Source organism: Heloderma suspectum, chromosome 3, assembly GCF_057233095.1.
Source record: "Heloderma suspectum isolate Gila_16-S chromosome 3, 16-S_ref, whole genome shotgun sequence".
NCBI lineage: Eukaryota > Metazoa > Chordata > Lepidosauria > Squamata > Helodermatidae > Heloderma > Heloderma suspectum.
In genome coordinates, this window is record NC_139460.1 from 317,844,672 (window position 1) to 317,856,994 (window position 12,323).

General features: G+C 43.6%; 1 protein-coding gene across 1 annotated transcript in view; it reads right to left on the bottom strand.

Moving 5' to 3' along the window:
* The window catches only part of MCF2L2 (MCF.2 cell line derived transforming sequence-like 2), a 344,940-nt gene that overhangs the window by 230,819 nt on the left and 101,798 nt on the right, over nt 1-12,323 (bottom strand). Inside the window, exons 4-7 of the mRNA XM_084847599.1 lie at nt 10,285-10,375; nt 6,524-6,643; nt 3,473-3,589; nt 832-981 (exon numbers count right to left, since the gene is read on the bottom strand). Of these exons, the coding sequence (XP_084703725.1) occupies nt 832-981; nt 3,473-3,589; nt 6,524-6,643; nt 10,285-10,375 (478 nt within the window). The remainder of the gene's footprint in view (nt 1-831; nt 982-3,472; nt 3,590-6,523; nt 6,644-10,284; nt 10,376-12,323) is intronic.

The window sequence follows — 12,323 nt, forward strand, 5'->3', positions numbered from 1 at the left end:
GTGCACATTGCTATTCCTCAGGAGCACTTGTATCTCCAGTTAATGGTTCTACACACAGGGTGAATATATTGCCACAGCCGACAATGAAATGGACCTATGTGTTAGGTATGCATATATATGTTAATAACATTGATACATACTTACGTGGTATAACAATGGCAAAAACTCTTAAAACGCGCTGCTTTGGAAGGAAATTCATTTTGAATATATCCAAGAGCAGACCTGTGAAATATCTCTTTGGTCCCACCCCACCCAACAAACCAGGACTGGAAATGGCATCCCTGATTAGATTCCAAGAATTTCCAAAAGCATCCCGGAAAGGGTATGTTACTGTGTTTTACTGTATTTTTCAGCAGACATAGTTTATGACAGAATGCTTCCTGCTGTAACGAATGGCTGAAGCAGATTATTTATTTATTTATTTATTTATTTCATTTCTGTACCGCCCAATAGCCGAAGCTCTCTGGGTGGTTCACAAAAATTAAAACCAAGCAGGTGATGCAGTAATGTGCATGCTGCTGCTTTCAGGCGGTAGCCAGTGCTGTATGATCATCTCAAGGATTCAGGCACGAGCTAAGCTGAAAAACAAGCGAAGTGTTTTATTATTTTGATTGCACCAGGTTAAATTTTTGCCCCAGTTTTTCCAGATAATTTTTATAACAAATAAATATTTCATAGCACAGCACTGAAATGTTGCAGCATGTTTCTGTTCTCAGACATAGGACAGAAGAATTATTACTCTTGACTTCTGTCCCAGAAAAATCTAGTGATGAATCAGAGGGGTGTGACAAAGCTGATGCGTCCAGTGCTCTGAGAGACACAAATGCTGACCTTCAACTTGATGTGCTGCTCTGTGTGGTACGACAGCAGCTCTTCTGTACACTGCACATCGTTGGGAAGTTCTGTTTCTGCCAAGTCTGTTCCAAAGGTCTGTAACATCTGTGCTGTGGTTTTCACAGTCATGGCAAAATTTTCAATGGCCTGGAAAATTTGTGCAATTGAAAAGTCTTTTAAAAGCTATTATTCCACAGATCAAATAAAATATTAGTGCAAGTACTACCAAGCCTCCCCCCACCCCATTCCTCTGAAGTTACCCAAGCAAGTGCTGTTTGTCTATTTATTGGACTTAAAGGGCAATCCTATGTATGTTTAGATGGAATTAAGTCCCTGGGCCAGTTCGCACATTCACAGTAGCAAATCGTGGGTTAATTAACCCACGATTTGCCAGAATGTGCACTGCACACAAGTTGCTTTCTTTTTCTCTAAACAACCTCTGATGGGCCCGATTGGAGGTTGTGAGTGTGACATGCAAAGTTGGAGCGATGGGTTGTTAAGGGTTAAACAACTCACCAGTTAACCCAACAACAAACTATGGGTTAACTGTTTAGTCTCTAAACAACCCATCAGTCCAGATTCACATGTCACGCTCACAACTTCCAATCAGGCCGATCGGAGGTTGTTTACAGAAACCAAAAGTGGCTCACAGGCATGCACCCCCACCCACCCTGCGAATCATGGGTTAAACAACCCCAATTTGCCACCATGATGTGCGAACTTGTAAACAACCCCAATTTGCCACCATGATGTGCAAATTTGGTCACTGTGTTCACTGAGGCTTACTCTCAAGTAAACGTGCATAAGATTGCAATGTTGGATTAACTTGACCAAAGCCATATAAGGTCATCAATATATTCAAAGTTTAATGCTCCCACAATCCAGCCTTATGCCTCTGGTCATAACACACCTAAGTTTTTCTGACATCAATAAGTATTGTCCCATCTTTAAGCAGTGGGAAGCCTTTACAGAGTATGTTTTCTCTGGAGGAGGGAAGGGAGATTTATGGTGGGGGCTTGGGGGATAATTATTTATTTATAAACATACAGGCTATGCGGCCATCAGGGATGGAGGGCATGATACAAAAGCTGCCACGGCATCCTGAAATATAAAACAAACAAGCAAAACAAACCCCCAAAACTGTTATTTCCCCAAGAGGCCTCTTGGCAACTCTACTAGGCAAGTCAAAGATGGGTTCCACTTCCACCCCAAAGGTGGGTGTGACATATGTTCCAGAAACTCTTACCTGGGAAGTCCATGAAGCATGGCACTAGATATGACACCCATAAAAACATAGCAGTACTTAGAAGCTAATGCTGCTTATTTATTCCCCACCCTCCACCACTTCGGGGTCTTGAATGAATTGTCTTCTATACCAAAAAATGGTACAGCCTGGGAAAAAAGTACCTGAAGTGACAGCACAAGAAGGTACGGCGGGAAAGGTTCAGATCGCACGCGCGCGCACACACACACACACAACTTTATATGTGAATGGGGCAGATATGTGAGTAAACAAATGAAGCAGTTTGCACAGTGCCTAGTTTAGGCCAGAAATGCATCTCGTGACCTACACAATACCAATCGAGTATTAAGATGAAATAAAAACAATACTTTAAAAGACTACAGAAATAAATACAAGGATTCCTTAAAAGCGCTCAAACGGTGTTTTTAGAGGGCACAAAGCTTTCATCAAACGGCCATCACAACAATGGGGTTTGCTTTACTTTTCTGTTTTTTTTAATTGTATCAGGGATGTGGTTTTAACATTTGCTTTTCTCTTTATGCAGAGGGAATGCTGCCCTGTATTTTTTTTAAGCACCAAAGTAGATGGGGCATGATCCAGCAAAACTTAAAAGCAGTTCAAGTCCCACTGATTTCAGCAGGAGAGGTAATCATGCCCCTAAATCTCTCCCAATGAAATAAATGGGATTTAAAAGTGCTTTTATAAAGTACTTAGTATTGTAGCTACACCTGTACAATGAATTCTTATCAAAGAAACTTGTTGTTACTTGTTATATGAAGCAGCATCCATGTGCATGGCACATTACAGAACCTTCCTCCCTTGGCACACCTAGCCTCGATGCCTTGAAGAGCATGTCTGCAAAATGGCCTTCCCATGTAGGCCACAATCCATATAGGCTTCAACTGCAGATCCTGTAAACCCTGTTTTTCTGGTGCATAGATTGCATACTTGGAGCCCACAGACACTGGGGGTGGGGAGGCATTTGTGTAGGACACTATTCATATGCGATATCCAATGAATGGTGGTTGGGTGCATTGAGAGGGTGGGGCCAGACAGCATGATCACAATTCTCCCCATTATGTGTAGAACATGTCACCTGCAAAGGCCAAAAATCAAGACCTAAAAGCTTGTTAGAGAAGGAAAGCAAAACATAAAATTTTACTGTTATTTTCATTATCATTGCTATTACTTTAAAAGGTGGTTACCTTTTACCAAGTCCATAAAGAGGACAAGTTCATTACGATTCAGAATTATTCGTTTCTCAGTCTGCTGAAACTATCTTTGTAATTTCTTCAATGAAAATTGGAACAAGGGACCTAGAACCCTTTCCTGGCATTTACATGTTCTTTCATTTTTAGATACGAGAAACGGAGCAACCCAACACATGGTACTTACAGTTCGATGGTGTATCCACTGACTGTGTCCATATTCCAAGGTTCCCCCTAACTCCCGGGTAAGCTGACTCTTGTCAATGTAGCCGTGAAGGTCAGAAACCGAATTTAACATGATGATCTGCATCAGTAAAACAAAACCAGGATATACATCTTTTAAAACCCAGCCTCAACACTGTGCTTTCATCACATTTTTATAATGCTCCTTCATTTTCTGTAGATTTAGTGTCACGTTATAAAACTTAGAATGTAAACCTTTTGAGCTCTGCGGCACACAGACTTCCTCAGACACCTCAAGTGATGGAGAGCCATGTATGCATCTGAGTTGGGGTTATCATCTGCAAAAGGTTTAGCTCCCTGCATGGTCATCCCCACCACTACAACATACCCCTGATACCCCCTGCAAGTAATTTTCCTCTCCTTCTTCACTTTTCCTACTCCACCTTTATGCCTTCTTTTGCCATCAAAACATTCCTTGCAGCAGCAGGTGCTGCCAAATTTGGCAAACACTGGAATATTGAATCAGCATTGGCACAAATGAACTGAGCAGGTGATCGGAAAATGACAAAATCAGAATAAAGGGTATCAGTCTGCATAATTTATTTGGAGGGAAGAAAATCTTTACGGTGTTTATCACATTTGTATCTCAACTTTGCTCTAGGCTGCTCAGAGCAGCTCCCATGGGGGCAACACTATTTTATCAACACAACTCTGTGAGGTTGGTTAGGCTGAAAAATAACAAGACAAACTAGATACAACTTAGATGCTTAACACTTTCCCAACAGGCTTCTTTCCTGATCCATTTCCCCCCTTCCACTGCTGTTCTCTCCTCAGGGGAAAAGGTAGGTGAACCCAGTGCCTTTTCTCCTACAGGTCGGAAGGCATCTTGTGAAAGGTGATTTTGCTTGTGGAAATGGCCCACAGAAATGCACCCCCATACCCTATGCCAGCCTTCCTCAACCTGGTGCCCTCCAGATGTTTTGGACTTCTGCATTGAGGCTATACTTTTAGCCTTGGTTGACCAGGACAGACTATTTGGCCACCTAAGCCAGTATTCTGGCAGCAGCTCTCCAGGGTTTTTCACATCACTTATTACCCAGTCCTTTTAACTGAAGATGCCCAGGGGTTGACCTAGGATCTTCTAGATGCAATGCATGTTTTCCACCATGGAGCTACAATTCCCCCTCAGATAGCTAGATTTATCCTGTTAGACTAGCCTTCCCCAAGTTGGTGCCCTCCAAATGTGTTGGACTACAACTCCCATCATGCCACAGCCAGTATCACCTGACTGCTACATGATGGAAGTTGTAATCCAACACATATGGAGGGCACCAAGTTGGGGAAGGCTGTCTTAGGGCTTTTCTACATGAGGCTTTTATCCTGCACCTTTACTGAGACTTCTGCTTCTGGATTCTTTGTGGGATTAAGATTGGCTCCTTTACACAAGCTTTTGGGGGGGGGGTTCTTTCTCTGCCTTTCTATATGTTTCATCATACAACCACTACATGCCACTGTGGTACAGCAGAATTGCACAATTACACAAGACTCTCATTCTGCCATTTCTAAATAATGCCAGACTTTCCTAGTTAGGGGAAAAAACACGATAATGGTTGTAAAGCATGGAAGAGGCCCTGGAGGATGACAACGTCATGCAAAGGACCCACAAACTACCGTGCATGAGCAATCACAAGCATACAATAAAAGCCTCGTGTAGAAAGGCTCTTAGACCTTTCTGAACCTTTTGTTGTCACTGACGATTGTGACATATTGGTCACATGATTGTGAGGCCTAAATGTGTGGGCCAGATGCAGAAGAACCAATAGAAATTAAATCCAGGCAAGACTGAAAAAATAATGATTGGCAGGTATTTGAAGGGGTCGGGATAAGTACTCACAGCATTAACAATGCCCACCCTCCTTTCACACACGGGCCTGTGCATGCAGCAGAATTACATGACTGGCTTCTAAAGGTAGTAAAGTGGACTCTCTCTCTTCACACTACAACTGTGTGTGTCTCTGTGTGTGTTTGTGGGTGTGCATCACTTCTGGACACTCCCTGTCAGGGAGACTTGGAGTGCTTCCAGGCAGACGGCTCCTAGACCTAGCAACCAGAAGGCACTGTGCAGCTGTTCCATCTTTTTTTCCTTAATAGATTTTCTGCAGTAAAGGAAAAGACAGAAGAAGAAGCAGGAAAACGTGGGAGGGATGTGAGTGGAAGACATCGCCGTTGGACTGCCCTTAAAATGCGGGAGGATAAAAGCCTCGTTCGGAAGCACCCTAGATTCCTGCCCTTTGGCTATGAAATCCCTTTCTGCAGGGGTGGGGAACGTGTGGCCCTCCAGATGTTGGTGAACAGCATTTCCCATCAGCGCCAGCCGGGACAGCCAACGGTGAGGGGAACTGCCACCCAACAACAACTGGAGGGCTACATGTTCCCCATCCCTGCCCTGGGGACTTGTCAAAGCTTGTTCTGAACAGTTCCTTGAAGCACCGTAAGGATTAACAACAACAAGGCTCAGCTGCAAGGTCCTTTTCCCCTGTGTAGAGTTGTAAAATTTCTAGAAATTTTGAGGCCGTGGAAAAAACCTGCCCCCCCCCGCTTTTTTTTCAGAAAAAATGAAAATGGTGGGGGGAGGGAAAACTAAGTAATACTTATTTGTTAGCGCTTTTTTACTGCTAAAGTCACTTTGTTGCTTTAAGGCAGCCTTCCTGAACCTAGTGCCCTCCAGATATTTTGGACTTCAGGTCCTATCAGCCTCAGGCAGCATGGACAAAGGTCAGGAGCTGAGGAATGCTGGGAGTTAAAGGATATTTTCCTGTCTAAAAATGCATAGGATTGTGCCTTTAATCTATCACTTCATTCTACATCTGAGTTCTATGTGGGTCAAAAAAACCCTGTCATGGACACCTATCTTTGCTCGAAGGATTATTTAGCTCTGACAGGTGCAACATCAAAGGGAAAGCGAAGGAGAGAAAAGGAGATGGCAGACAGTTAGAAAGAGAAGATGAAGAAGCTACAAAAGAACACAGGTTCCAACCACAACAAAAGTGCTTACCGGTACCTTCATTTTAAAGTCATCGCGATACAGTTTGATGCCGATGTCAGCGATTGCCCTTTGGATGAAACGGGACGGCCGCAGGACAAAGACCAGTTGCAAGTTTCCAGGAAATGCTCCCTAGAAGAAATGTGAAAATATGAGACACTGAAGAGAAGCCACTGCAGTTAGGAACAGGTATGTGACGCTTCTGAAGCTATGGTGCTATGAAATGTCTGCAAACTCTCCAGAGAAACTTCTTGAAACCCAGGTCAACCAAGGTAAAGTCACTGCTCCACATGAAGCTGGGAAGTACAAGAGAACTTTCATTTTATTAATGTAACTAGTGAATGTACCTGGCTTTACCCAGGTTGAAATAGCCCTTAGTTTGATACAGCAAAGCCTTCAAGGAAACTTATGGTGCGGAGTTGACTGTACCTGCCCTGTCTGAGTGAAGCCACACCCACTAGCATAGCCCCTGCCATGGTGCACCCCTACAGCCTTCTGAGGGAAGGGTCTGTCCACCCCATTCCCCTGAGGGGGCTGCCCCACAGCAGGGGTTAGGGGGTAGTCATATAACTCTATCCCTGGGCCTATTGTCTCCTGCCTTCAGACTGTATTGGCTACAAAACTATGTGCTGGTTAGGGACGCCTGCCACCTAGTGACTGAAGATGGTACTGTAGACTCCAAACACACTGACACATTTAAATTAACTAGTGAATTTTAAAAACCAAACAACCCCAATATGCACACCCCTAGGGTCCCCTTAGTTCACACACCAAGTTTCAGGTGTTTAGGTCTCATGATCTTGGAGCTATGACACTGACAGAGACACATCCTCTTTCATTAATTGATTTAATAATGTATTGTGACTTTATTTATGTATTACATTTTTCATATCTCACCTACTGCGCTTCATTCTTGCATATTTTAATTGAATTTTAAGGGGGATCTTGTGCATGCACCCCTTGAAATTCAGTTGTTGGTTTATTTAACCCATTTATACCCTGTCTTTCCAATCAGTTGTCCAAGGCAACTTACATCAGAATATAAAATCCATAAAGCCACCCATTAACAGTGATCAAAACATAATCAGCAACAAGGGCATTAAAACCATTAAAAAAAAACCTCACTTAGTGAAGGACCAGGAAAATAAACATGTTTTCACAAGGTGCCTAAAAGGGGACAGTTTAGGTGTCAGGCAAACCACAACCAAGGAAACCCTATCTCCAGTGGCCAACAACCTGATCTCCAGTGGCAGGAGCACCTCTGACGATGATTGCAATAAAAGGTCAAGTATATACTTAGTTATGGCTACAATCCTCCCATGCTATCCGGTGATTTATGCAGGCATCTGTATTTTGTGCCAGTTGACTAAAAGAGACCAGAAATAGATATGCCTTATGTTTCTTAGCAATGTGCCTACTTCAAGTTTCTTGGAATACAGGAAGCTACTGTACACTGATTCATAGGAAGCCACCGTATACTGAATTAGACCATTGGACCATCTAGCCCAGTATTGTCAGCAGTGACTGGCAGTGGCCCTCGAGGATTTCAGGCAGAAGTTTTTCCTGCCTTACCTGAGGCCTGTTTCCACAAACGATTTACTCCAAACTGGCTCCGTGTGGAGGTCGTTAGGGATACATGAAGTTGTGGCCGTCCAGCAGCCACACTGGAGCTTATCAGGGAAAAACCAGATTCCTGAGACTGCTTAAAAAGTCCAATTCTTTTCCTCAAGTTGGGTTCTCCCTGGTATACTTGCTGTGTGCCCCAACCCCTGCACTGACCTTGGGTCTGCTAGCCCTGCCCAGGGGTGTGCCTTTCACTGTGACCCTGGTCAAGGGGTGTTTCCTCTGTGTTTCCTGTCCCTGCACAAACCAGTTAGTCTCCTCAGAAATAACTGCCGTTGTGGTCAATGAGGCTTGCCCTCTGACTGCCCACATCAGTACTTACAGAGATCCCACTCAATTGAAATGGCACACTTTAAAGCCCAATTCCCTAAGTGCAGTTAAGCCCGATCTCAAGGCTCCATTTCTCCTTTTGTTTGTTTTATTGTCTTAGGAAGTAACTAATTCAAAGCTTTGTTATAGAGATCCTACGCAGTATCAGTTTGGTTAGAAAGGGGGCTGTGTTCCCCATCCCTGTGTTCTCCCTGTCCCCTTTCCCAGCACAAGCATATGTGTGTCTACTCAGAAGTAACACCCATTGTGTTCAATGAGGCTTGGGGCTCATTGGGAGACTTGTCTTACAAATGCACACAAGGGGAAGTAATTACTTTGCACCTTCCTTACGAAGCCTGGAGGGGGGCAGAAAGCCTGTCTTATCGGTTGAGCAGGCCCTGCCACTCAGATGACATTCACTCCAACCCCCCGCCCCCGGAAGTAAGTTATATGAAGCCACTTAGAATGGTGCGATGTACACCCTCATGGAGCCCTGCCTGGACCAAAAGCAGCTCCTACAAAAATGCGGGTGAGCCATTCCTCCCTTCTCCTTCCATTGTCGTGGAGACAAGGGCCTGGAGATGCCGGGGATTGAAATGGGAATTTCTGCACGCAAAGCAGATGCTGTACTACTGAGCCATGGCTGCTCAGTGGTACAAACAGTAAAATTGGAAAGAGTGACCACAGTGCTGTCAGATTTAATATCAGAATATATATATATATATATGTATGTATGTATGTATATGTATATAGAGTGACCACAGTGCTATCAGATTTAATATCAGAATATATATACATACATATATATATATATATATATATATATTCTGATATTAAATCTGATAGCACTGTGGTCACTCTTTCCAATTTCCTCTCTCTATATATAAATATATATATGATAAAATTGCCAAGGAAGCCCAACACAGTCACATTTGACTTCAAAAGAGGAAACTACTCTAAAATGAGAGAACTGGTAAAAAGGAAGTTGAAACGCGAAGTCAAGAGGGTTAAATCCCTTAACCAGAGATGCCAAAGATTGGAGGTAGGACCTTCTGCACCCAACGTGTGGGAGCATGAGAAGTATGTGGTGTGTTTCCTAATGATTTTCATTTTTATTTTAATGCCGCTGTGGCCGGTCCCAGATTTGATCAGAGCAGTGGCACAGGAAGGGATGGAGTGCCCCTCCTCCAACGGGCCATTTTCACAATTAAAACTGCCCGATCCAAGCTGTTTTCCCCCCTATAGGAGAAAAGTAAATGGACCTGGTATCTTTTCCCCTTTGGGTGGGAAAGCAGGTGCTGTGTGTATGTGGGATAATCAGGCATGCAGGGAAAGAGTTAAGCATCCTCCCCGCAGTGCTCCAATCAAATTCAAAGCCCCCCGTGCCTGCTTTAAAGACAAATACTGCGGGGGGGGGGGGCGAATGCTCCACGTGTCTCCCATATCATCTCTAGTTCGAACCTCTTACGATCCTGAAAGATTTGTCAGTGTTACCATTCCAATTTTGCTTGGGAAAATGAGGCCAACAGAAGACCCTTGCTTGAGCTGGGGTGTGTGTATGTCCTCAGCTGACCCTGTTAATCACTACACTACTCTGGCTCTTAACAAGATTAGAACTGTAAAGCAGTTTGCACACTGCAGCATGGTACAGAAATAATCATGCTCTTTTCTGTGTCTTGCTGGAGCTATTTCATTCTCATTCAATAGGGAAGGGAATGTAACTGCATGAGCAACCAAAAGAGCACAGCCGAAGTAAAAACAACAACAAATCATAACAGAGTCATAACAATTTGCAGAAGGCAAAGGGCAGTAAAATAAATAAATACATTCCAGGCACTTACTGCTATTCGTGTGAGGGAAGCCTTTACAGCGCTCCATTTGTCCCGCCGTCTGTCTATGATGATGATGAATCCAATGCTGGCAGCCTCCAGACTGCAAAATATCCAAAGCAGGTATATGGGATTACATGGAGGCAACCCTGTTCCAAGCGATGGTACTGCAGCAAAAGCACAGCCTCCATGGCACGCTCTGAACTCATTATTAACAAGCAGGATAGACAGGGGAGAGTGTGACTAAACTAGACCTGAAACTGCTTGTGCAGGGAGATGCAAACCAATTCTTTCTTGCTCTTTCTTCCTTCTCCCCCCACTTCCATCCCAGCATCAGGTTATCAGCTTCCACAAAACCTGAATATTTTATCCAATGGATCGCTTTGGCTGCTTTGCTGCAGATTCCCCAAACCATGGCAACGCAAACAGTTTGGCATCACCTATGTGCTTCCTGCTGGTAAACAGAGATCCCACTGACTTGGTAAAAGAACTGGGCCTCCCTTGGACACTCACCGTTAATCTCTCCCCGCAAAGCTGTACCTCCCTTCCCAGCCCACCGAACATACCTGTCCCATCATTATGGCTGCTGAGTGTAACATTTGAATAGGGATGCTGGAGAAATTCAAGATGGACTAAAATGAGCTCGGATTTCTAAGAATCTGACTTGCAGAATCTGCTGCAGAGAGACCCCTTCAGGCTGCACAGAATCCGTGGATTTTCAGATTTTTTTTTTTTACTTTCTTGAAATTTACGCATATTTATGCATAGGAAAACACACATGTTTCTGCTGAGGAAAAGTTGAACGGAATGGGGGACAATACACTAAATGTTACGTACTATGGCAAATTATGTAAATTGTTACAGAACCTCTTATGTAATTATTTGTATTATTTTCCACATGATGAGAAAAAAATCACATCCGTCTGTGAGCGGACGACGGAAAGAAAGGTGCCTGACAATCTGAGAAACACAGACGGAGCGGATTTTATACAGTCCGTACAACCCTACAGTTGAATATGATATACAAATGTAAAAGCCATTGCAGAACTGACCAAAGCTTATGTCATTTCCTGCGTCTTACCTAGAAATTGGATTGCACTCTGCAGGCCTGCACACTGGATTTTATGCCCTATGCAAACATTATGCTCACATGCACACAGTGAGTGGTAGGGTGTGATATTGCTGTCCCTTCCAACATACATAAAAAGATCATGGAAGAGTCTATGGAAATTTGAATTGGCATGGATTTCCATTCTCAGTGGTTCCAAGAAAGGGAACTCTTTAATTTAGGGAAAGCCCCATCGTCTTGGTGTTGTTTCTGCAAGAGGCTGCTCCGTCTGTCCAAGAGGGGGTACTTTCCCTGAACTAAAGATGGAACCACTGGAGAAGAGCTTCACAAGAAGGTTTTATCCTGCTACTGAGATTGGCTACTCACAGAGGTCTGTGACAACCTCCAAAGTGTCTCCCGCACTAAATGACCTTTATTCAATTTTTTAAAAGATCGGAGATAATGAGCTATCAAATTACAGCGTTTGAGTTCAGCTTGAGTTCCGTCATGAAAAAGGAAAAGCCACTAGAAGAGGCGCTATACCACAGCGCCATCTAGTGGCTGTATAATGAAACGTATAGAAGACTCAGATTAAGGGGGAAAGGAGGGGAAAGAAGCCCATGTAAAGAGAGTCCATCGTGATCCCACATTTAAAGTAGAAGCAGAAAGCCCTGTTTTAAATGTGGGATTTTAGGCTGCTGTTGAGAAATGTCTGGTATATTTAGATTGATATAGACAATTTTTTCCTTATTGCTGGCCTTGGTCAAGTAGCTGCCCCCCCTCCCGACATACCACCTCCCAGTTTAGGCTATGCCTCTTCTTCAGGTAACAGACATGAAGCAATATTATGTAATAAAGAAATATACCTCTGAGCATGCACGGAGTGTATTTCCCTTACCCCTGAAGGCTAAACTACATGCTACTTTAATTGCATAGCATGTAGCTGATCCTTTTTTGAAAACTTCAGTGTAAGCAGTAAGCGAGCAAGGTCCTGATCCAAATC